The sequence below is a fragment of the Lemur catta genome, chromosome 2, assembly GCF_020740605.2.
Source record: "Lemur catta isolate mLemCat1 chromosome 2, mLemCat1.pri, whole genome shotgun sequence".
Lineage (NCBI taxonomy): Eukaryota > Metazoa > Chordata > Mammalia > Primates > Lemuridae > Lemur > Lemur catta.
Window position 1 is genome coordinate 117926733 of NC_059129.1, and position 27009 is coordinate 117953741.

At 39.2% G+C, this 27009-nt stretch overlaps 1 protein-coding gene across 2 annotated transcripts in view; it reads right to left on the reverse strand.

Moving 5' to 3' along the window:
* The window catches only part of ARHGAP18 (Rho GTPase activating protein 18), a 119574-nt gene that overhangs the window by 49362 nt on the left and 43203 nt on the right, over positions 1 to 27009 (reverse strand). The window contains exons 1-3 of one of the 2 annotated variants that reach the window (XM_045544338.1): positions 25836 to 25940; positions 6471 to 6670; positions 3267 to 3502 (exon numbers count right to left, since the gene is read on the reverse strand). In XM_045544338.1, coding sequence (XP_045400294.1) covers positions 3267 to 3502; positions 6471 to 6648 — 414 coding nt within the window. In that variant the 5' untranslated portion in view covers positions 6649 to 6670; positions 25836 to 25940. Of the gene's footprint in view, positions 1 to 3266; positions 3503 to 6470; positions 6671 to 25835; positions 25941 to 27009 lie in introns of those variants that run through there. The other variant, XM_045544337.1, reaches the window with a different exon arrangement.

Below are 27009 nucleotides of genomic sequence, written 5' to 3' on the forward strand. Positions count from 1 at the left end.
CAGCCTGAGAAAGAGTGAGAATCCGTCTCTACAAAAAAACAGAAAACGTAGCCAGGTGTGCTGGCACGTGCCTGTAGTCCCAGCTACCCAGGAGGCTGATGCAAGAAGACAGCTTGAGCCCAGGAGTTTGAGGTTGTAGTGAGCTGTGATGACGCCACTGTAATCGAGCCAGGGCAACAGAGTTGAGACTCTGTTTAGAAAAAAAAAACAAAAAACGAAAAAGAATGCCACCATTTTTATTTAGTTGAGGGGAAAAAATAAACATGTTAAAAAATTAGTAATATCTGTTATCTAACGAGTGGATAAGCACAATGTGGTCTTATCCATACAAAGCAATATTCTTTGGCTATAAAAAGAAATGAAATGCTGATACATGCTACAACATGAATAAACCTTGAAAACGATAAACTAAGTGAAAGGAACCAGTCACAAAGAGCCACGTATCCTATGATGTCATTTATAGGAAATATCCAGAACAGGCAAACCACAGAGACACACAGTAGACTAGTGGTTGCCTAAGAGCAGGGAGGGGAACATGGGGAGCGACTGCTAATGGGTACAGGCTTTCTTCTGGGGATGATGACAATATGCTACAATGGATGGTGGTGATGACTGTACAACTATGAATATACTAAAAACCACTGAATTGCACACTTTTAAATAGGTGAATTGTATGATCTGTGAATAATATCTCAATAATGCTGTTATAAAACAAAATTATAAGCTGACGTGTCAGTAATAAAACAGAAATTCTTCAAACTAAAAAAAAAAAGCACAAGTAATAAATGTGAGATAAATTGAAACTAAATTACCAAACTGGCAGTAAGAGCTAAAGTGTTCAGAGGAACTCCTGTTTTCAAGGGGTTGGGGCAGTGACACCTAAAGAAGGTGTCAAGGGTGTACAGACATCGTAAACCATGGCAGGCTCTGCTCACCAGTCCGTGTGGCCAGACAGTACTTCCTCCTTTCCAGGTAAGGCTTTGGAAAAAATTCAAGAATCAGGAAGGGAGTCTGGATCAACCACACAAAGAGGCCTGTTTGAAGGAATTATTTTTAAAATAATCATCCTATCGGATTTCATCTCTACAGACAGAACGTGGCCTCTGTAGTCTCACCACACATTTCTTTCTCCAACTATTATCCAAGAAGGACTCCTCCCTCCACCTGCAGTCTAAGAAGAGTCTGGAAAGGCACCAGGGCAGGTACATCTAGGCCATTAGTGTGCAGCTGAGAGAGTGGTGGCACCCAGGACAGTGTTCAGTGACTACCGAATCACTTAGGTGGTAGGTCAGTGCCTGGCCCCACTTTAATCCCCTGCAGGACAGAGCAGTACCATTCTCCTACACCTCACTTTGCCCACAAGCCTGTTGAGGGCTGGCCCTCCACGACACAATGATCACAGTAAGTGATTCTAATCTTACAAAAGAACACACATTTTGGAGCATGTGGTCGGAATTGTTTTCGTTAGCAATTGAAGATGGCAGGGCAGATGGTATTCATTTCTGTATTATATTTCCTAGTGTCAGCAAGGGCTTCATGAGGAAGCATTTAAAATGGAAGAGCTGACTGAATATGCACTTACTCAAAAACAGAAGAACTGCAAGTGAAGATGGCTGGCCCAACTTTGCTTGAGGGATGCGGGATGCAAAGTGAAATTCTGAGGGGTGGCAGTGTTCCAATCAAAGGCATGCAGTGTAAGCACGTTAACATTATTTTAATTTACTTGTGCAATTTATCCCTTAACGACTCCATCAGATGATACAATCCACCAATTACCTTGGACTCAAACCATGTGGTTTAGATACTGCCAGAAATTTGCTGACAAATGTTGCTTCTAGCAGCAAGTAGCAACATCCTCTTGGAAACTGGCAGGAATCTCACAATAGATATATATTTTGCTTAAGTTCAGCTTTCTGCGCTCTCCCCCTTTTCACTCCCTTAGGGAGGGTTCTTTAATTAGGAAGAAAATGCCGCAATACGGTATTTCCTTACCATTCATTTTTCTATGGCTGGAAACCTAGTCCAACACTAGTGGATGTTCCAAATGACCACTGCGGGGTAAGCAAGCTTTCAACTTAAGCAAGTGCCTGGAGCAATCTAGTGACCCCCAAACTCCTGTAAAATGGATTGGACCTGATCCACAATTGGTCATGCAAATAGAATAATAATCTGCAGCTAGAAAGGCTGTCTTGGAAGAAGGGAATGTCTACAAAGAGTAAAAAAAGAAAAGAGAAAACCACCCTCTACATGACAGGAAGATACCTTAAATATAAGCCCTTCCATTCTATTTTTTTTAAAGAAAGCATCATAATATTTTTGTTACCCCTTATTTATAGTGTAAATAGAATCTGATATTCAGAAAACTTAACATGAGGATCATGTATGAAAATGCAAATCTAGTAGGATAGAGAGTGGTTAAAGGCATGTACTTCAGAGTCAGACAAATTTGGGTTTACTGTGTACAGGACATTGAGCAAGTTACTTAAAGTCTATGAGCCTCAGCCACAGAATGGCGATGGTAATACCTCACTCACAGGACAGCTGCAAGGATTAAGTGAGGTAAAGCATGTAAAGCAGTTAGCACTGTGATTGTTCAGTAATGGGGCAGCAATTGTTATTGTTATTATTATCATTGCAATCATTGTTCGACAGTGCCTTTGTTTATTCCCATTCCAACCATACCACTGGGTCTTCCGGGCCACAGCCAGTATATAAATCAACTTTGATCCCAAGAACACCATTTAAGTCAGCTGATTTCTTTTTTTTTGGTAGCAAGACTTTCTTGATGAAAGAAAGAATGATAATTTACATTCTGCACAAGCTCCTTATGTCCTTATGGATGAGTAATGAGTAATCCACCAACTGGCTTTTTCAAGTAGCAGTGAAATGATCTAAGCCATATAGATCTAGCACTTTAACCATGTCTTCCCTGCCTTCCGTGGTATCTTTTCATTCAGCCATCACATGGTCTCTAACAGATGACTCCAACAGCTTCTGCTAATAAATTAATCATCTGGACAAATATTTACTCAATCGCAGCATTATCACACAGAATTTTAAGTTGCTCAGTTTTCTGCCCCATCAGTGTTAACTTCCAGAAGAGCAGAGATCAAGTTCCTCTTGTTCACTGGCAGCATGGAGCTTTGTGCCTGGCATGAAATAGGTGCTCATTAAGGTTTTTAATGATTTGCATGAAACTGGGTTGGTCCAGTTGATTCTAAGCAATTATTCCTTTGCCTTAACATCAAAAAAGAAAAAAAACCTACTTTGTCTTTTGACTCCCTCTGTTGAGCAAATATGTCTCTGACGTCGGGAATCTGGTACTGTTTGTTTTTTTTCCTCAAGGTCTGGGAGACTGTCTCTACTCGTTTCTGAACAGCTGCTGCCTGGGTCCGGGTCAGTGTTGATAAAAACACCATGCTTTCTTGGGGATCACCAGCAGATTCTCCGAAGAGATTGGACAAACCAGCCTCTTTAAGCCACTCTTCTTCCAATTCTCCCTCTGAAACAGTAGAGAAAAATGGTATTTAAGTCACAAATCATAAGAAATTTTACATTTCTTAAGCTGTTAAAAACTCTTGCGAAACGTCTTCTATTATAACCAAACCACAGTGCTAAGAGTCATTATCTGAAATTTGGAAGACTGCCATACACTCCAGCCACAATGATATCAAATTTTAGATCGATTTCATATATACTCAATTAAAATTTTTAAATGGCTTCACATGTAATTAACCTCTATAACTTCCCTGCAGATTAAGTCAGAGGCTGACACTGTTCCCCTTGCAGAGACGAGCAAGCAATGAAAAGATAACTCACTTCCATCAAGTTACACAAGGAAGTCGGTGCTGGGGATATACATTAAAGCCCCATTTCTTGGCTTAAATTCAGCACTACCTCAGAGTCCAACACTAATTTATTGAAAGCCTTGTTTTCTCTGTTCACTGTAGCTGACAGGAAGTGTAGCAAAGACGTACACAATAACTGAACATGGGGAACTAATCAATTTCAAATTAATTTTTCTAATCCCCCAAGTCAGCACATCAGATTATGTTATTTTTTACAAATTAAAAAAAAAAGCACACTATCTTCAGCAAAAAAAAAAAAAACAGAGAGTTTATCAGGAATATAATTAAATAGCTGAATCAAATCAAAACACTGAGAGCAGGAAATAAACATCTATGCAAATATTGTATAACGTATAATGAAAATTATAGAAAAACAGAAGGATAACTAGAATAGATTCACTCCGAGCACCATGTTTATAGAGGGGAAATGTAAGGGCAATGACTTAGGACACAAAAGACCTGGATCCATAGCCCATTTTGGCACCTTGATAGCTACAGCACTTTGGACAAGTCACTTAGCCTCCAGCCGACTCCATGTTCTCATATGTAAACTAAAGGACAACTGTCCCAGCTCTGTCATTACCAAACATATGGGAAGGAAGAGCTTTGCGAAGCACTAGAATAACCTGTATCACATGGTGTAGCACTGACTGACCTGCCTATCCTTCCATACTGTATAAACTCTTTGAGGGCAGAAATCAAGTATTAATAATTTTAGCTTCCAAAAACATGATCCAGTGCTAGGCACTCCACATGACAGGCATCAAAAATTGTTTACTAACATAAAAAGTCAGCCAGCCATTATTAATATTATTATTAACGCTGTTAAGGTGGAACTCAGTATAGACGCAAAAAACCAAATAGCCAGAATAAATCCGATATTGCCATGACAAGGAAAATAAACAAGATTACTATATAGAGTGACTTGTTCCAGTGAAAAGCAGAGAGAAACCTCAAAACAATTTAAAGTCTAAGAAAAGGTGTGGGCAGGTAGAACTTTCCCAATCTCCTTGATGATCACTTGTGCACAATAATTATAAATCTAATTTAACTTTGGAGAGTTATCAGACAGCTAATAACACACAGGCTTAAATGCTGCTTTCTCTAGCATATTCTCCTCTTTTATTTAGCACACTACTGATAAGCTGCTTCTACCTTGAAACATTGGGAGAGAAAGGTTGAGAGAGGCTATTAATTATCACAAATAAGCTTGACTGTACTGGTAACATACTGGGGAAAGAATGAGAGAAAAAATTATGAGAAACCAAAGAATAAATTGATTATAGTTTTCTTTTATAAATCTAAGAAATGAAATAAATTAAGAAAAATCTCTAGTTTTTCTTTTTAAATTATTATTGGTAGATTTTTTCCAAGTAATGTTGCAAAGAAATCTATTTATATAGATTTTGCTACTTAACTTGATCCTAAGTCATTTAGTTAAAAAGTCATTCCGTTGAGGAGGTCTCCATTAGTGGATGACAAGACACTGATGATGGCTCTCACATTTTGCCATTTATATATCAACTTATACACCAAACATACCTACAAATTTACAGATGACACAAGGCATAGAAAGAAAGCTAATATAACAGATTCCAGAATGGGCATCAAAAACGGGGTGACTGCTTGAATCTAACAGATTAAAAGAAAGAGTATAAAAAAAATTTTTTTTAAGTAAAGTTTTATGTTTCTTCCAGAATATCTAGTAAGTGGACAGTATGGGAAACATGGCTGGAAAGAGACTTGACAGAAATTATGGACTAAATACCAGAAAGAAGCAAATATGGAAGCTAAAAATGCTAATGCCATCTTCCACTGCCCAAATCTATATTCTGAGATCAGTTGGCAAAACACGGGGCATTCATTGCATTGAATCTGGAGTACTATACTTTGAATGATAAAATGACTGAGACTACAATAGGTCTGAAAAATCACCCACAAGGATTACTAGTTTATGTGAATTTTCCATTTAAAAAGGACTTGTCTAGGAGCAAGATAACTATCCTCAAATATTTGAAAGACTATCATGTAAAAAGAGAAAAGATTTGCTCTGTTCTTCCCAAAGGCAGAACTACAGCAAGTGCATCAAAGTTAAAGGACAGTAGATTGTAAATCAATAAAATAAGAATGAAAACAACTCAAGCTGACTGACCACTGGGAAAACAGTATCACTGCGAAGTCGTGTGCTCTCCATCACCAGCGGCACTTGGTACAGACCAAATGATCGTGTGGCTAACATATTACAGAAGGAATTTAGAAAGATGTTAGATGATCTCAAAGATGGAGTCTAACCCTAAGAGTCTATGATACAACAAGCTTAGCCAACAAGATTCCAGCCATATCTACAACTATGTGAATTTATTCATGCCCCTTCTATCTGGAAGCTGTATCCATAAATCTGCCACAAACAAGTAATTTTCAAGTTGAAAGGCAACTATATAAACTCCTTGAGGGCAGAAATCAAGTATTAATAATTTTAGCTTCCAAAAACATGACCCAGTGCTAGGTACTCCACATGACAGGCATGTCCTATCTTTAATTTTTTTATTTGTTCTCCTCCTCTCCATGCATTCATTTCTCATAAATACACATAAAAATAACAAAAGTTTATTTAGTTATTACCATCAGGCTCTTTGACAACAACCACCTCTTGATCTTCTTGTCTGTTTTCACTGGATTTCTGGATGTTTTCTAGTTCCGTCCAATAGTCCTCCATAGATAGTTCATCCAAGGAATCCTGGGAACTTGATCGATCAAATGGAGGCCTCTCTGTAACTTTGGTGGTGCACTCCTGGTTCATTGTGTACTGGCCATATCTGCGACTATAAATTCAAAAGAAAACATGGTTTATTTTAGTACACGACAAAGTAGTATCATTTCTAAAATATCATAGCACTGAGCTGGAGAATTTGTAAACTTCTTAAGTTCTCCTTAATAAAATCAAAGACATATTTTAAAACTGTTTACCTTAGGGTGCTACTGATTATAATATGCATGTAGAATGAATAGTTTCATGCTCTACATGAAAGTATGGTGAAGAACAAATAGCAACATGGTAAATTATTTTTCCATTTACATTACACTCGAATTATTTTAAGACTCATTTAAACCTGAAACTTTGTTTTTAGAAAGCAACAGTTTTAATATTGATTACAGACTATTCATTAATTAAATTGAGAATGAACTTTACATAATACTTTCTATTGATCATTTCTATTTATAAACTTAGCCCACTCTAATATAGCAAATACCTGCAACCAATGAAGTAGTATTTGAATTTCCATTTTATTTTTGGAACTGAAATATAGAGGAATGATTTACTAAGTTTGCTGCTATACTCTACTGTAGAAAGCAATCTCTAATCTTTACTTATAAAGTATCCATGACTTATTATGTATTAATAATTTTACAATATGCCAAAAACTCAATTATTGTCAATTCTGAATAGCTTGGATTACCACAAACATTTATCTCTCAAATATTATCCATAATGAAAAGTACAAATTGAACAAATGAGAGTATTTTTGTCACTTCAAATAAACTACATTTTTTCATTATAATTCACACCTCACCTACTTCTAAAATTGAATTAAGGAGCTTATAATATAAACCCACATATAATAGAAATATTAAACTCTTGTTTTATTATTATTTCCAGATAGAGAAAAAACATGCCTAATTACTTAAAAGAGGAAAATTTTCAGCTATGGTAACTTTCCTTTATATACAATTTGAGTGGGGACAACAGCTGGTGAATAAGTGCTTTGATATTCTAATTTCGACATATTCTTTTGTCTTCCACGAAGGAGTTCTAGGAAGCAATATTTTGTTGGCTATGTTGGTTTTATTTACTGTACATATTGAAAATAAAAAATACAATAAAATAAAGTTCCTTAATAGTGTGTGAATATTCGCACATTTAAACTGGCCTTTCCCATAATTATTTAAAATAGTAGGATTATTTAAGTCTTAGACATATGATGAAAAAAAAGAAAAAGAAAAAAAGAAAATAGTAGGATTTTAATACTACATAAGGGAGAGGGTCACTAAACTTTGGGCTGTTTAATTCCAACTAGTTTGTTAGAAAAAGTCAAAGAACTTAATTGTCTATTGCTATAAATAAATGTAGTATAATTGAGTGCTTAGTTGTAATATGCTAATCGGCCAGTTTTATTCCTTTAAAGATAGTTCTCTCTGCCTTGATTATGTACTTTATTACTGCTGGTTGCATGACTGAATAAACAATCCCTACACTCTCTCCCCAGTAGCAACCTTGGGGTGGTGATGGGTAGGTGTTAGGACTAGGGCCAAGACATGTTTGCGAACCTCTTTCCTCAAGTCTCCATTGTTCATTGTTTGCCTCCTCCATCCCTTAATTCAAGGGGTACTTCCTCCCTCCATGGACCCAATCATCCTGTTTACAGCTCTGCATCCCATCCTGGTCCCCTTATCTGGTCCCAGTGGTCATGAGATAGCCAGTATTTTTATTGTAGCATTTTCACTCCTGATTCATAAACTAAAATGTAAATGAGCAAGTTATCCCTCTCTTAAAAGTGAAAAACATATATTTTTAAATTTCTGGGATCAGCAGCAGCTCAACTTATCTATACGGTTCATATTTCTTAATCCTGCCTTACTAGAATAGCTAAAGCTAATTTACAGATGTCTGCCAGACTCATTTTTTTGTTTATTTCATGTCATATATATAGATGTCCTATCCTTGCTTTTATCTCTCATTATAGTGTAATATGGGCCACCTCATTCCTGTCTCCCACAACTCTTAGCCCCCATGGGAGACAACAATAAGTACTGTGAATTATGGGAAGGATAATGACTAATGCCAAATAATTTGGTTTATCTGCTCACGGGAAAGAGGTACAGTTGAACTAGAAGTGCGTTAAGCTTTTCAGTCCTGAAGGAATGTGTTTATTCTGGCAAGGATTTTCCAGTAAATTTCCATTAAGATAGCATGTGCAGAAAAATGCAAGGGCATTGAGTAACACCATTGTTATATAAATATACCTTCTATATCAAGCCCTGCTTTCAAAACGTGCATAAAGCAAAAATCTAATAGCTTAGTGCTGATGAATTGACTCAATATTTTGACTTTAATAAGATTCAGAAGCTGAATACGTCTGTGATAACCTGAAAATACTGAGTCATGGAAAGAAGGAATTTTCTTGCTGCTGCTTCTTTTATTGGGGGGTGGGGGGATCAGTAAATATTGCAAAAAAACATGAAAACATTTTCATTTTTAAATATTAGGGGATGAGGAGAAGGCAAACATTCAGTGACAGACCATCCTCCTTTGTCAACCTGCCATGTATTTTTTATTTTCCCTAAAAATGTAAGTGAATATTCTTTTAGTATATCAATAAACATTCTGTGTCATTTTTTTTTTCTTCTTCTTAGAATATACTCTCCTTTTGTACTTCAGACAGGCAATGGCTAAAAGTCTGGACCTTCTTAAAACTGTTTTGGTAAGAGGCAAGTTATTATAACTGGTTTCCTCTTTTCTGTGTTTAGGAATATGTTATATGATACCATGTTCATTCTGCAAATTAGGTTCAAAAACATAAAGCAACATCTGCTAGATGTCATGAGGTACAGAGCAGAAATATTTCCTATTTCCAAAACATCCAAGCTGACACGTGGTACTGAAATCAAAGAAACGCACAGTTTACACCACAGGCAGTCAGTGACCCCCACCTGACTTACTGGCAAATGATTGTTCCAAGTTCTTTCCTGCTCACTCTCCTTCCAGAATCCAATATGCTAAACCATCCCATGGCCACGCTTTGAAACTCCCATATTTCTCACCTTTTACAACTATCATCACAGAACTAGATACTGTCCTCTAAAAGTTGCCTGTGTTGCTCTATAAAGAATCACTTCCTAGCTTGCTGTTGTAAGCTAGGAAGTGATTGCTCTTTCCAACACACCAGAGTATAATCATTTTGCCTTTTCTTCAGGGACTCTATGACTAGCAAATACTCACTCTACAGACCCTTATGGGCTTTCCTGGAATATGTCTTCTTTTTCATCTTGCTAGCAGGTCTTCCATGCTGTATTTATAAAAATTAGGGCTTTGTTTTGTTGTATTTTCCCCTCGTATATGCTATCCCATTTTTCTGTGATACTTTTTCCACCTGGTCAGTGCAATTCCCAAGGCATTGATATCACTGAGGGTGTTAGGAATGCCTGTTATTTATTTTGTCATAGAGAATATTAAACTTGCCTGACACATTTTATTCTTCACAAGGAGGTGGGGCTTGCCATTTATTATTCTGAGGTCAACTAGAAAAGTAGTAGCTAACCTTTTTGGCACCAGGGACCAGTTTCATGGAAGAAAATTTTTCCACAGACCAGGAGTGGGGGGAATGGTTTCAGGATGATTCAAGCACATCACATTTATTGTGCACTCAAACCTCTCTGCTAATGATAATCTGTATTTGCAGCCACTCCCCAGCGCTAGCATCCTTACCTCAGCTCTACCTCAGATCATCAGGCATTAGATTCTCATAGGAGCATGCAACCTACATCCCTGGCATGTGCAGTTTACAGTAGGGCTCATGCTCCTATAAGAATCTAATGCCATTGATCTGACAGGAGGCGGAGCTCACGCGGTGATGCGAGCGATTGGGGAGCAGCTGTAAATACAGATGAAGCTTCACTAGCTCACCCACCACTCACCTCCTGCTGTGCGGCCTGGGTTCCAGTTCCTAACAGGCCACGGACAGGTACGGGTCCACAGCCTTGGGTTGGAGACCGCAGAACTAGAAGATGGCAAGCTGACTGATGATACATCCTAGTATCAATGCAGTCAGCAAAGTCGGCAAAATGGAATGGAAACACATGGAACTGGGAGTCGTAAGTATCAAATGATTCTAGCTCTACTTAACTGTCTTTGCAAGTCACTTGACTTCTCTACTCCTCACTTTTCCTATCTATAAAATGGGAAGAATAACAATAACTTTGCTTGTTTTGATTGTTGTGAGACTTCCTACTGAAGTGCCTCATAGGTATTAACAACAATGAAAAGGGCACTGCAGCTAGTAGCTTTGCTGACACATGTACTGTATTGCTAAATATATAACTGCCCCTCCCATGGTTTAAAATAAGGTCCAGAAGAATCACTTACCCTCTGGGACAGTTCTCAAACTTTTTGGTCTCAGGACTCCTTTACATAATTAAAATATTTCAAGGACACCCTCCACATACACCAAAGAGTTTTTGCTTACATACGTGGTATCTATTGATATTTACAGTATTAGATATTACAACCAAAAAATATTTTAGCTACTATTCATTTAATCAGAGAATAACATTTTAAAGAAAAAACTATTTTCTAAATTAAAAAAAATAGTGAGATGAGTAACATTGTTCTAAATTTTTGAAACTGCCTTTAATATCCAGCTTTATAGAAGACATCTGGCTTCTTGCATCTGCTTCTGCATTCAATCTTTTGCAATACTGCAGTTTATGTAGTCTCTGGGAAACTCCACTGTATTCTCATGAGAGAATGAGTGTGAAAGAGGCAAAAAACATCTTAGTGTTATTATGAAAACAGTTTTGATCTCCTAGAACCCGAAAGGGTCTTGAGACCCTCAGGTGTTTCCAGACCACACTTTGAAAACTGCTGCTCTAAGATTTCTCAATCACAATACCTAATGGATCTGAAAATGCACTTTTCAATTCCAAGGACAATGCTTCAGGAAGCCCTACTGAAAGAAACAGACATGCTTTCCTAGTGACTCTTGACCTACTTCTCTGTTTATTTTCGTTTTGCAGCCTTTCATAAAAACTGGGACCTATTCCAATGATATAGCCATACTTAATTTATACCATAATGACAAAGAATAAAAATGTCATCTAAAAACCCCAGCCTTGCCAGTATCTTTAATGATTTACTTGTGTCTATCATGAATAAGGGGCAGAAGTTCTCTCTAGGCTTCCCCTTTTGGCCAGTGTATTTGGACGTGTGTATTTCCCTTAATGCTCCTTTGACGTCCCTAATCTCTTCCTAAGACCCCCTCAAGGCAACTTTATTTGTAAATAGGGTGTTTCTCTGGTCCATTTCCTTCTTTTTGTTTCCTACCCTGTCAAGAGTCCCCCACTGTGACACTTTATATCCAGTCTGTCTTTTGACCCTTCCAGAAGCATTTTTGTGGCCCAAAGTCTGTTTTTCTAAAGTCCTCTGATCCTACGACCTGTTTGTTTTGTTTTCTTACAAGATCCTTTCATAAAAGGCTATACTTTCTTTCATGTTGCTTATCCTACCTTGATTTTTATGCAGGACAAGAAGTGACTGGATTGGGATATACAGTACAAGACAGAAGAATAAAGTTTATTTTTGCTTTGCTTTTGTTCTATTTTTAACATGTAAAAGAAAGGGGAGTGGGGGTTTATTAGATCATGACTTATCAGCCATCATCACTAAGTGTACTTTAGAAAAAGTCATATATTTATTCAAGTATAAGCATTAGAGTAGTATTGGACCTTAGGGATTTAAACCTATCCTGTCATTTTCTAGACAAGGTAATGTTAGGTAGATAGGGAGGGATTCCGGGTCTCCTAGCAACAAAAGTCGATGCTGTTGCTCCCATCTTGGTCCCGCCCCACCCTAATTCTCCATACCTGGGGGAGGAAGGAATACCCTACAAATCTGCCAATCAAAACTTGGCGTGCCAGCTGCAAAAGAATGCACAGGACTATCTAGCCCACAGTCCAAATCGCATAGGTGCCATAGAGTCCAGAAATTGACCTAGTACAACCTGCATGCATGGTTGAGAGTCAGGTCATGTGATTCCCAACTGTCCAAAGTTGTTCCATGGTGATCTCTGAACCACAAGGGAGGTCCCTATCCAGGCACTATAAAATAAGACGCAGAACATAGCCAACCTCTCTCTTTGACCTTCCTTTTGCCTGCCCTGCTGTGATAAGGGGTCCAATTGTCATCTGTGGTGTACGTACCATGCTCTGTAAACCTATATCTTGCTCTTCCCTATAATCCTTTCTTGCTCCCCGCTCCCCACCCCCCAAATAAACTTCACCTTGTGCTTGCCTAACTTTGGCATGTCTGGTCATTCTTCAGCTGTGAGCGTGTCAAGAACCGACACTTCAGACTGAAACCTGACAGTAAGAAGGTTCCAGGGTTAAGACTTCCTCAAAGTCGTCCCACAAAAGGATGGCAAAACTAAGATTAACACTCTCATTTCTTCCTCAGTGGTCACTTTGTTATACCAAATAAACTAAAAAGGGTAGAATTTACTTTTTTTCTCATCACATGCTTCAGTCTTTCTGAGTATGTACTGCATATAGCCAACCCAAAAGTGATCTTGTTGACACAGTCTATAATTACCATTTTCTTTTTTCTTTTTTTTTTTTTTGAGACAGAGTCTCGCTCTGTTGCCCGGGCTAGAGTGAGTGCCGTGGCATCAGCCTAGCTCACAGCAACCTCAAACTCCTGGGCTCAAGCGATCCTCCTGCCTCAGCCTCCCCAGTAGCTGGGACTACAGGCATGCGCCACCATGCCTGGCTAATTTTTTCTATATGTATTTTTAGTTGGCCAGATAATTTCTTTCTATTTTTAGTAGAGACGGGGTCTCGCTCTTGCCCAGGCTGGTCTCGAACTCCTGAGCTCCAGCGATCCGCCCGTCTCGGCCTCCCAGAGTGCTAGGATTACAGGTGTGAGCCACCACGCCCGGCCTATGATTGCCATTTTTCAACAACCATTACACTTAACAAGGAAAAAAAATACATTTGAAAATCAAACCACATTTCTTGAAAAGGCATAAGAAACCTTTTCCAGTGCACTTTCTGAAATATGCTTTGTGTCATCTAGGCCATGACTTCAAATATAACCTGTTTTTTTTTTTAAAGAAATTGTTTTGTCAAAATTTAATATTTTTTAAATGTTTTAAAGATTCACTCTGCTTCCTCATCTACATTATCTCTATGTTGGAGGGGAAAAAACATGTTTCTGATGTGTAGATTTTTCTCTTTCATTTCAGCAACGATATTAAAGAAGTACTGTAATCACTACCATGGTGAGAAGGTAAAGCTATTAATACCATGTAATGGCCCTGTCCATCAGCATACGCTGAATTTGAATGACTATGAAGAGTTGCAGCCTATGAATGGCCCAAGTCATATGTTTTTTTTTTTTTTGGAAGTGAATGCCTACTATTGTTTAGCTGAAAGCAGTAATTATTAGAAGTGGCTCTGACATTCAGGAAGAAAGCACACTTGACAATGCCTAAAGGCAGTGAGAAGTTGATTAGAAAGCAATTCCTCCTCGCCCCCACCCCACACCCATGCAGCCATCAGAACCCAGGGAAAGGATCCCTGATCCCTTCTAGCCAACCCAATTGCTATCGTTTTAAGGATGTACTCATTCATTTCCACACTTTATACAAACTTACTTCTTTACTCTTTTCATAGCTTGTCTTTTCATTTGGGGGAAAAATGTATTCGCTTCTTTCAGCTTTTTCTTTAAAAATATAACTCACTGTACATCTTGCATCTTGTATAGTGCTTTGTAGTTTTTCAAACAGCAACCACCCACTTTTTGTTTTGTTTTGTTTCCACCTACTTTTGACACAGAGCAAAACAATGAGCAAACAAACTGATTATCCTCTATTTACACAACATTACCTAAGCAAAACTGAGCAGAGAAGCCCACTGGTGACACTGTTGAGAGCTGGCTTTGAAAACTTGGCTTTGTCAATTTACGGGAAAATGACAAAACCACTTTATGTGTTGTTTGTTTCTTATTGTTGCTGCTTTCACTAAACTTCCTTGACATCACTAAAAGAATAGAGACACGGACAGCAACCACCACCAGGTCTGGTAGAAAGAAGGGAAGGAAGGGACAAGACAGTAAGCCATGTGGTGGCAGGAGGCAGCCAAGGCAAGTTACAAAAACTCACTTCTGTTTTAGGTCCAGACACAAGGAACATAAATGTGACAGGTGGGGCTATCACTGGCCACCAGATGTAGCCCTTTCTTGTTTTGGAGCTCTGCTTCTGGGCAGAAGTGAGATCCTCTGTTTCTGAGCTCGCAAATCTCTCTGAAGAGGTAGTTTTCCCTCCTCAATTGAAGGCACAACTACTCCACAAGTAGCCAAAAGGGAGCCACACGTGATCTTAATGTCGAGATCATCTTGCAAGAGGAGGATGACAGTATCTGTAGTGGAACTTTGACATAAAACCTGAGGATCCTGGAATCTTGGTTCAAAGCATAGTAAACTGAGTTGGCATATCCACTTCATTCAATCATCTGTCACCATGATTTGTATTCACGTGACACCCTGGACCTGCTGTTCTTTCTCCAGGACTCTGTCTTGCTCTTGCTTTGCCCAGCTGTAGAGCCACCTGGAAATTAAACACCAGTAGCTACTTTGCATTCTGAGCATCGGCTCTCCAGTTTGAACTGTCTTCCAGCTGTCATTACTCAGTTTCGTATCTCGGTACCTGTCTCTGTGGGGATTGGAATAACCTCGCTTCTACAGCCTCCCCACGGCCCTGACCACATCCTATACTGTGATGATCTGCCCACCCTTGTGTCTCCACCATTCCTCGGGGCAAGAATCCACGTTGCTTTTTTTTCCATCTTGGTATCCCTGTGTTCAAACAAACTGCTTGCCATAAAGATGTTTGTGAACTGTTCAATTATTAATTATGAAATTATTGCTGCCTCCAAAATAACAACCTCTTAATTTCTAATGTGTTTTTTATTTAATGGCACAAAACTACAAAGAAATAAGATAGGCCGGGCACGGTGGCTCACGCCTGTAATCCTAGCACTCTGGGAGGCCGAGGCAGGAGGATTGCTCGAAGTCAGGATTTCGAGACCAGCCTGAGCAAGAGCAAGACCCCGTCTCTACTAAAAATAGAAAGAAATTAGCTGGACAACTAAAAATATATGGAAAAAAATTAGCCGGGCATGGTGGCGCATGCCCGTAGTCCCAGCTACTAGGGAGGCTGAGGCAGGAGGATCGCTTGAGCCCAGGAGTTTGAGGTTGCTGTGAGCCACGCTGATGCCACGGCACTCTAGCCCGGGCAAGAGTGAGACTCTGTCTCAAAAAAAAAAAAAAAAAAAGAAATAAGATAGAAACATGAACAGCAAGCAGTAAAGAAATCAGTCATCAGGGAACCCTAATATTAACCAGGTAATTATTCTGTCTCTGGGACTCTATTTTGGATGTTTAGTCTAAAAGCAGATTTCCTAAAGGGTAGGGAAACATACAAAAGGAAGGGCTGATTTCATATCAGATTGTACCTAATATTAAATTACAAACAAGCTTTGGCTTACAGTTTATTAAGCATTCCACGGTTCCATTCTGTCACCTCAATCTCTAAAACAAATATTTATTGACTGCCTTACTCTAGGCTGGGCACCTTATCAGAGATGTCTGTTCAACTAAACTCTTCAAACCTTGAGTGTCAGGTAGATGATAAAAGACACCAATATCAGTCACGAGTGGAATTTTCCAGTTCCTCATTCTCACTGAACTAGTGGCCCAGACAACACTGGTCTTGGGGTCACGACCTCTGCGATAGCATGGTCCCTAACATCAGGCCCAGCTGGGGCTCACCGCTCCCTCCCCAGGAAGAATTTCACTTCCTCTCTGGCTGTTACTGCCACTGCTATCCACTCGCCCTCAACTCAGCCCCTATGCAATCATCTCTCCAGATTGAGAACAATAATTTGAGGTAACCTCCATAGCCCCTTGCCATGGTCTAAATGCTTGTGTCCCCCCACAATTCGTAAGCTGAAATCCTAACCTTCAAAGTAATAGTGAGCGGGGTCCTTGTGGAGGGGATTCGCCTCCTTCCCTCACAAAGGAGGCCCCACAGAGCTGCCTCGCCTTTTCCACCACGTGAGGACACAGCAAGAAGGCACCATCTATGCGAAAGTGGGCCCTCACCAGACACCCAATCGGCCAGGGCCTCCATCTTGGACTTCCCAGCTCCCAGAACTGTGAGAAATAAATTCACATTGTTTATAAGCCACTCATTAATGGTTACTTTGTTACAGCAGCACAAACAGCCTAAGGTGCCCTTCAAGGAATCCCTCCCTCCCTCTTGCTCTATTTCTCACTGTCCTCCTGGGCTTGCCTGAGGCCTACTCACTGGTCCATTATTATGGCTGTTCTTCCTGAGACCACGTCTTCCTCACAACTGCCTATGGCTTCAAAGGTAGCTATTACCATCCCAAAATCTTGTCAACCTTTTATCCATGTATTTCTATTGCTCTTGGCAAATCACATTTTTTGCCTTTTCGGTTTCAAAGCCGTGCTCCTGCTTTCCTTCTGAAGAATCTAGCAAATTCTCCACACATTTTCATAGGTGAAATGAAGACAGACAAAGACCAAAGGTGTTTCCACCTCCCCTCACATTCGTGAACTTGTCACTCAAAAGCCTCCATCATAATTTCTATTAATTCAGACTCTCATTATTACAGTTTACCAATATGCCTTAAATATAGATTAACACAAAGAGATAAATTTGCACCAAGATGCAAATTTCCTTGCATACAAGACTGAACAATATACTTCAAGATCTGAAATCCAGGAAAAGCATTTAAATGTCAGCCAGGAAATTTATTTTGGGTGCTGACCGACTACAGAGTTAAAAATTATAATATTCTGATTCCTCCAGTTCAACAAGAAGGTTGCTATTGATTCATAATGCCGGCCATGATATAAGCACTAACAAAATATTGTGGACACAACATAAAATTATGAACAATAATATTTTTAATGTGAGAACATTACTAAAGATAACAGTACTGAATACAATATCGGTTTTGCTTATTTCTTATGGCAAATCTCTTGCCCTCCAGTAGGACTTTTATATATATATATATATTAACATCAACTTTCCAGTGCTAATAAAAACACAGTCACAAGGCAAAATTGGATTTAAAAAAAACTTTTGACAATAACTAGAGCTAAATACATGGGAACTATTGTAGAAGAAGTATGGGCATTATTATTCAACTCTTCTTGGTTCTTTGTGATTATCTATTTCAATAAGGTAGAGGAATCATCTCGTATCTCAGTGAGGCTATAGGGGTATAAATCCAACTTTCCACCAGCCAGCAAAAGGGAGGCCATAGACAAACAGTGAAAGAAAATCTTACAAGTATCTGTGTTTACGTTAGAAAATAAAAAGGGAGAAGATATTTATAAAGTAATGCTAAGGAATACTAACAGTAGGACAATTAAAAAAGAAAGCAGTTTCCCTTAGGCTGCAAAGTACAATTTTATGGGCAGCTTCAAATGACCTGCAAACATTCTAATGCTCCACTGATAAGTACAGAAGGCCAGGAAATATTTTCATAAGCCAGGTGCTTGCTAAAAGTCACCTCTCCTAGGGAGAGAGGGGGTGGAGAAGTAACTTCCAGCTAATCAAGTAATTTAGTAAAGCCTAGAAACCATTCACCCATAATGTTTTCTATTAAATGTCTTCAGCAGTCAGTCACAAAGTAGAACATGTGAATATTATAAGACAATTTTTCCTTTTTAAAATGAGATTATCTAAAGCCACTTTTTTCTTAGTCTGTTTTAGACTCTGAGCTGACCCAACGCCAGACAGATGTGCGTGCAAGTAGCCTAAAAGATACAGGAGATATAAAATAAGATCAAGAGAAACTAAAGGCAATTTCCAATTGCAGAACACTGTTTGGGGTGGGGGCAGGGACTTGAACCTTAATATTTGAAGGGAAGAAAACCAAAACAAAAAAATCTCACAAAAACAAAAAATTAAGTGTTTTCAGTAAAAGCCACAGAGCTCTGTTTGGAGGACAGGAACAGGGCTCACACGGTTGTGAGATCAGAAGAGACCACGAAGGGTGGGCAAAGGGTTTTACAAGAAGTGATTGTGGGAACTTGCAAGGGGTGAGTGGAGGAAATGCAGAAGGTAGAGAAAAAAATTGTAATGAGGAAATATAATTAATGAAATTAATGCTATTCTTGGGCATTACGCGATGTTATCTAGCACAATATGGGCACACTGAGTTCTGGCAAATCCCACCCACAGACACATCAAATTAAAGGAGGATTAACCTCTCCAAGTTGGAAGATTATGAATTAGTTTAATTCCTACCCTGGTCCTCTTAGGAAACACCCCTACCACTGCCCCCTCCTCCCCGAGTTTGAAGCTCATCGCCAGGCCTATGCTAGCCTACTGCTTACCTCTTGCTTACCTCGGGTAGCAAAATTTCCTCTTACCCACAAGCAATATGGCAAATGGTGCCAAAATGCCATTCCACATGGGGATTTGAAGCAGGTTAAGAAGTGCACAAGTAGTTCTCGCCCTTGAGAGTTCCCTTCCTAGCCACAGTTGGCACTCTATAAAAAGCTGATGTTGAATCAATGGCCCATGCAAGAACTTCCACCTCTAGTTTTCCATTTCCATCCCTTGGGTTTTCCTCTGCTTTTCCCATTGCTTCACACCTGGATTCTCCTCTCTGCCTAGTGTTTGTAAGGAAATAATCCAGGTTGATTGATTTCTATTTCTCCCCAAAATGTTGCTTGCTAGATCATCTTCCTGAGCTCTGAATTCTGCACTGGCCAAGCTTCCCAGGACCTGGCATTTCAGCCGGGTCATGGTACCCATGTTCCCTGCTTGTTGGGAAAGAGAGGTGGAAGAAAGAATTGTTGTCTCTGAAAGCCATCACTTCAGAAGAGATTACTTAATGAGCTACTGAATAGAAAGCAGAGCCTCTAGAGACCAGAATGGTCTGAGTAAATTCTAAAAGGGGAGGATCAAAGGATTAAGAGCATGTCATGCCCACCAGGACAGAAGTCAGTATTTATGCAGTGGGTGTGACAAGCATGGAAACCAGCTTAGATGATTGAATCAAAGATAGAGCTTCCTCTACTATTTTGCCAGGATAAGTCTACAGAAAGATCTAAGTTATCACATACTCTAAGGTAAAGATCTAAGACTCAGAACTTTTTCCTGTTCTTTTTCTTTTTTTTCTCCCCAAAGTCAGATGTTTAAGGGCCAACTGTTATAGCTTCCCACCTCATAAATGACTTTAGTTATTTGCTAAAGCCAGTTCTATAAAGTAAAATGCAGAGCTTTTATAAGACAAATATTATGAAACTCTAAGCATGCTTGCATATGCCAACCAATCTGATATCAGTATGTCAGTTTCTTAATCCAATAGCTTTATGAATAGAAAGTTTCACTGAACTACAACGCCTACATTTATTCATTGGTCTTCCTTCATTACAGATAGTAGACAGAATTCTGTATTTAGGTTTTATTTTAAAAATCAGGTCGGGCGTGGTGGCTCACGCCTGTAATCCTAGCCCTCTGGGAGGCCGAGGCGGGTGGATCGCTCAAGGTCAGGAGTTCGAGACCAGCCTTGAGCGAGACCCCGTCTCTATTAAAAATAGAAATAAAAATTATCTGGACAACTAAAAATATATATAGAAATAGTCGGGCATGGTGGCGCATGCCTGTAGTCCCAGCTACTCGGGAGGCTGAGGCAGTAGGATCGCTTAAGCCCAGGAGTTTGAGGTTGCTGTGAACTAGGCTGACGCCACGGCACTCACTCTAGCCCGGGCAACAAAGTGAGACTCTGTCTCAAAAAAAAAAAAAAAAAAAAAAAAAAATCATTGTAGTTATGGTTTAAAAATGAAACTAATCCACATAATGTATATTTTCTATGTCAAGTAGTGCAGAAGATACTGAAAAAAAAAAAAACAGTGGAATTGGGATGAAGTCAACATTTCAATGTTTTGGCAGAGTGATATTATAGAACTTGGGCTCTTGCTTCTTAAACAGATCACTAAGCTGTGCTTCATATATTCATTCAACAAATATCCCTCTCCCCATTAATTGCATGGTATTATACATGCTGATTTCCAAAGTCCAAAGAAGCACAGTGCTTCACCTCTGATCCCCAGCCTACATTCTGATACAGGAGATGAAAGCATGTCATGTAGGACAAGAACAATGCTGGCTTCGTGTTACAGGAGTGTGACAGGTGTTGCAGTGCTCACTTCTGGTTACACAAACATAGGCAAGGACAAGATGCCAGAAAGTATAAAAAATGTTGGTAGCACAGTAAGGGGAGGTAAGAAGGGAAATCCCTGCCTCTTCCTATGCCTCATTCTAATTTTATAAAGCTCTCCCCAGAGCCAACAATGTTTTCCTGTTGTTTGATTCAATTTTACTTCCCTCTAATTTAAGCCCATTTCCTCTGAGCAAAGAAAGAATTAATCAGTGTCCTCTTTATATTAACTCCTTTGCTGGGAATACTTTTACATCGGTCCTTTACTATACCTTGAGTTGGCCAAGGAATATTACCCCTTTACTTTTTCCTCCTACATTTTAAAAAGCAACATCTTAGAGAGACAATCTATAGCATACATTCTTATTGGCATCCAAATCATGAAGATATCTGTAGGCAACAGCCTATCATCTCTGTTCTGAAATTTTTTCCTTTGGGCCTTTTTCAGATTAGCTGTTGCTCAGCAAGTGAAAGCTCCAAACTGACACTGATTTTAGAAACAGGTACCTGTTTAGGCCCCAGTCGGAGGTCCTTGGCATAGACACCAAAATTAGAAGCCTAATCATAAATGTTTTTTCTTCCTAACTGAGGAAATTAGCACTGTTACTAATTGCTTTCCATGGTCCTGCTTTCTTTTTAAAAAAGCCTTTGCTGATCATTTGCATTAATATTATGCTAATAAAAGTAAGGGGATGGTAACTAATTCAGTCTCTTCAGTAGTAACTACGAATCAGAGAAAGGTAATTTGCATGTTTTCTTAATTGGAGTGAAATGGCATTTAAACACTCATTGTCACCATTTTCAAAAATAATATGTGTTGGGCCAGCCTGGACAGAAGTAATTTCTCCAGTGGAACCATCTAAACCCAAGTATTTCAAGAGACATTTTGCTTCTAAGCTTGAATCTCAAATGACAAGGATGAGCATTCAAACATAGGGCAACCATCTGCATCACAAATACATTTCAGTTCCTCTCTGCAGAAGGAATTCATTTACTGTTGAAGGCCATTCACTTCCACTTCTGAGTGCTTATTCCTCAAAAAGCTTCCAAGTATTGTGAGAACAATGATTAAAAGAGGATCTTTCCATCTGTGCTACATTAGGCTGCAAGACAGCCTCTCCTGCAGAAACAGTTTTTGCATAATTCATTATGCCATTTTAAACCCTAATCAGTGAATTGCAATAAGCGATGGAGTATGCACAAGAGAAGAGAGACTGACATTTATTAGCTACCTCCTAAAGCATTCACCTAATCCTCACTTTGGGCTATTGCTCCATGAATCATAGTATACGTTCCCTCATCTTCTCTCCAATAAGTTTTTACTCATACCTGAAGTGATGTCATCATTCTTAGCCCATACTAATGGTTCCAAGAAAAAAAGCATTGCTATTACCACACTATTGTGTGGGAAATAAGATTCTACTGGGAAACAGAAGAACTTGGTCTATCTCCAGCTCTATTGTTCACTGCAGGAGCATGACAGATACATTTACCCTACAAAAGCAAGGACAATACTTCAGGTCTCTTCCAGTTCTAAAAAGTATATAACTCTAATCTGTTAACACTGATTTTTCACCCATAAAGCCTTAATTTAGCCTGCCACTTTGCCTTGGAGGTGGCAGGGAAGGTCCTCTCTGGGTCTCCCACTTACCCCTCAACCATAGCAGCTTCGTTTTGTTATATACTGATCCGTTTAAAGATGTACTGGAAAAGAATTCTGTGCTTACAGAAAATTTAAGAAGCAACTGCCTTAGGAACCTCAAGTTTAAAAAAAAAAAAGCTTTTAAAGTAGTAGAATCCTTAAACTTTAAACGCTGAAAATTTGATTAAGCAGAAAAATTGATTAATGATAGCATGCAATGTATTGATTTTGAATCAGCAAAAGTAGTGAGAGACTACGTGGGCAGCAGGGTTGAGGATGTGGATTGCAAATCTTACACTAAAATGTTTCACTTTCCATCTCTTACTATTCCTTAGGTCACAGTAAAAGGAAAAACAAAACACAAAAACATTTTGAGTTTTATATTTATAGATATCATCAATAGTTGACATATGTATGGTAAAAGTTCTTGAGATCTAGTTTGGTGATTCAGTAAGAATTTAAAGAATCATCTCAAAGACAGACACAGCTTGAAAAACTGAGCTCACTGGTAGTATCTTCAAATAAACAAATTTATTTTTAAATCAGTAACTCATAAGAATTGAAAACATAACTAAACATAAATACTTGACAGAATCTCAGCACAATTGTGGGGGTGGCAGAAAACCTTCCTGAGTTATTTCAAATACAAGTAAATTGTTATTTTAGAACAGTGCTGGCCAATAGAAATAAAAGGTAAGGGTTAGCACAAAAGTAACTTAATATTTTCTAGTAGCTACATTTAAAAAGTAAAAACAGGTAAAAATTAATGTTAATAATATACTTTAACCCACCCAATATACTCAAAACATTATCATTGCAACATGTAATCAATAAAAAAAATTATTCATGAAATCCTTTTTTAAAATTCTAAGTCTTTAAAATCCTGTGTGTACTTTACACTGCCATCACACTTCATATGGAGCAAATTTCAAGTGCTCAATGGCCACAGGCAGCTGTTGGTTACCATATGCACAAGGCAGCCACAGAATGGAATGAGCCAGTAGCCAAGCTCTCCTTGCATAGCCCTCTACATACAACTGATGGAATTCCTTCTTACTGCTAACACCTAAAAGCTAATGCCTATTTATCTATAGCATATTTGTTTTTTCATTGACTCAGCAAATATTTAGTTAAAACCTACTTTACTCCATACCATGCTAAAGTGTGGAACACAGATGTAGTTCAGGCAAGACAGGCCTAGAATTTAGAAGGCCACAAAGAACAAGTGCAACTCCAACGCAGCATTCTAAGTGGTAACTGCTATGGAAGCAGAGATTAGGGAAGTCACAAGCTCTAGTGCGGAGACTTGTTTAAGGCTTCAGAGAAGTCATATGAGCTGGATCCTGAAAGCTGAGTAGGGTCCACTAGGTAGAATGTGACCAGAAAGGCATTCAAGGCAGTGGTAACCATTTGTGCCAAGAGAGTGGTGTACGGACAGTGATTCTGAGAACCATGAGTGCAGTGATGGAGACAGACTGCGCTTATTGTCATGGAGGTACAAGCCTTAGGGTATGAGGGAGACTGCGGAAACAAGGCCAGGAGCCAAACGCCGCAGGATCTTGCTTGTCAAAATTGAGCAACTTGGAATGCAGGCAGTGCAACAGTGGAAAGTTTTTAAACTGGCAAATGTCACTATCAAATTTGTGTTTGAGAAAGATAACTCATAAAGCATAAATTCTGAGACAGCCTGAGGCCAAGATGCCCTGGGCTAAGCAGATCCCTGAGAGATGATAAGGATCTGAATCCAGAAGGCACCGGTAGAAACAAAAGTGAAAGGACAATTCAAGAACCTTTTCCTCAATAGATTCAAAATGTCTCAGTGACCAATTAGGTAAAGCAGACGAAGGAAACTGAGGAAACAAAGATGATGCCACAGTTTGTTCTTGGACAGGAGGGTAGACGGTAAAGTCATTAACTGGAAAAGGGAAGAGAGACAAAAAGAGCCAGTTTAACAGTGAATGTGATGCCTTCAGTTTGGACCCGCTGAATTCGAGACACATTGGAGACCACTGCCACAGTGCGTTCCACGGACAGGCAGCATCAGGCATCAAGCTTGTCAGAAAGGCAGAATCTCAGACCCCACCCCCGATTTGCTGGATCCAAATCTGCATTTTAACAAGGTCCCCAAGTGACTCCTATGCTCAGTCAACTTAGAGAAGAACTGATCCAGGCATTTGAAAATCCACATAGAGCTCATGCAACAGTCACTGGCTGGAGGATAATTTTGGAATCATTAGCATATATGTGAGATTTAAAACTATAGGAGTGAAAGAGCTTACAGAAAACAATTTAAGATAATAGAATCTGTGTGCACTGTGAAGGAGTTTGCATGTTTGGAATTGAAATGAAGAATCATCATAAAGGTAAATAATGGCTATCTTGTTAAGTGCATTAAATAAAAACTGACCCAAGAAGAAAAAGAGGAGGAGGAGGAGAAAAAGAGGAAACACAATCTTTAAAAATAACAAAAGAATCAATGGTGAATCCACATTAAAGCTACAAAAAACTAATTATGATTAAGACAAACTTATATTAATGTTCCTTAATATTCAGGGATGCTGGACAACAAAAACTAATTTGATGTGAGTGGAGGCAGAAGTAAATGGAAACTTTTTTAAAAAGTGGAAGATGCCAGGCATGGTGGCACGCACCTGTAGTCCCAGCTACTCAGGAGGCTGAGGCGGGATGATCGTTTGACTCCCACAAGTTCAAGTGCAGCCTGGGCAACATAGTGAGAACTTGTCTCTCATTAAAAAAAAAAAAAAAAAAAGTGGGATACAAAATAGGGATAGTATGTTTGCTAATTTGTAAAAAAAAAAAAAAAAATCTGTTACTATGAGGGATGATGACTATAAAAATATTAACACCGGTTGCTTGGGATGATTTTGTTATTTGTTCTACCCTACTGTTTCTTTTCCCCAATTTTGTTTAATAAATATGCACCACTTTTTTCTTTGAAACAAAAACAAAAGGCTACTGCTTGCTGGGGGCTGAGGTAAACAATCAATGCCAGGAGGGAGTCAGAAGACCTGAATTTTCAGCCAGTTTCACCAAGCAGCTACCTGACCTCAGGCAAGCCATTTCACCTCTGCTTGCTGCAGTCTCCTCAGCTGTATAATGAGGAGCTTGAGAAGAAGATGTTCTCTCCTAAGAAGATTTCCAGCTGTGATTGTCTATGACCCAAATTGGCAGCAAGTGAATTCATTTGTTGCCTCCAAACTCCACCTTGACAGCAGCGTACAGGATATGCCGGGCAGCCCTTCCATTACCCACCCCCAGCCCACCCCAACCTCTTCATCCCGCCAGCTCACCCAGCAAACGATTTTCCTGAAGTTTTGTTCAGGACCCAACAGCTGTTTAGAGCTGGTTTCAAGTCCACGAAGCAGTCATTTGTGTCCTGTTTCCCAGGTGACACTGTTGTCCCTGCCCAGTGTTGCCACACACACCCCCACAGGACGCAGTAGCCTTGCAACCAAGAGCCCCTCCCAAGATCCGTGCAAGCTGCAGCTCCCTGAGGCACAGCACCCTCTGAATGCCTCTTGCTCGATGCCAAATGATTGCAAACCACTGTGCATAATTACTATTCCATGTAAAAAGCTTTAAAATATATTTTTTAATGGTTTTATTTCAGGTCACAGAAGCAAAGGCAGGAATAGCAAGCTGTGCTCTTTTATGTGGGGAATAGAGCACATGAATACAAATATGGCAGAATATAAAAGTGCAGCAGTCAAGATGGCAGCCCAGAGGGAAGGGCCCACCAGGGCATGCTGCCTGCTTCTCGGCTCCTCGGAACAAATACTCAGTGTCAACCCGCACTCTACTTCTAAAGTGGGTGCAATTTGTCCACTGTCATCCTCTCGCCTTAAATTATGCTCCAGTATGGATCTGGAGAGGTGTTTTTGTTCTTCCAGTGCTGAGGTCCTTTCACATTAGGCAGTGAAAACTACTAAAGCATCTTCTCGTGTAATAAATGCTTCCCTCTACAGCAAAGTTGCAATCAGATGGTCACCTCTGAGGGATATCCGTGTGCGATCCTTCTTTCTGCTCACTATGCAGATTCATGGGTATGACTATCCAGCCACATGCACACAGTTAGCTGTTTGCTTAAAATTAGGATACCTACAGCTCACACTCATCTGGTACAAGATTCACTGGTCTCTGCACCTTCATCAGTTGGTTTTGTTCAAATACAGAGAGACATACTAGGCTAAAATGAATGTATAATTGAGGAACAGCCCACTTTTAATTCCACATGCGTCTCAATTCCTAATAAGAGCTTTAAGTGCCTAAAATCTGCTGAGAAAGGGAGAAAATTCTCATGCTGCATTTTATATGTAAATGTTAATTAAAATTTTATTATTTATACTGCCCAGTTGCTCATTATAAAAATAAAAGGAACATTTTTGATATTCAGCCAGGAACAATTACAAGACTGGGAGGTAGTTACCACTATTACCCCCATATTAAGGATGAGGAAACTGAGGC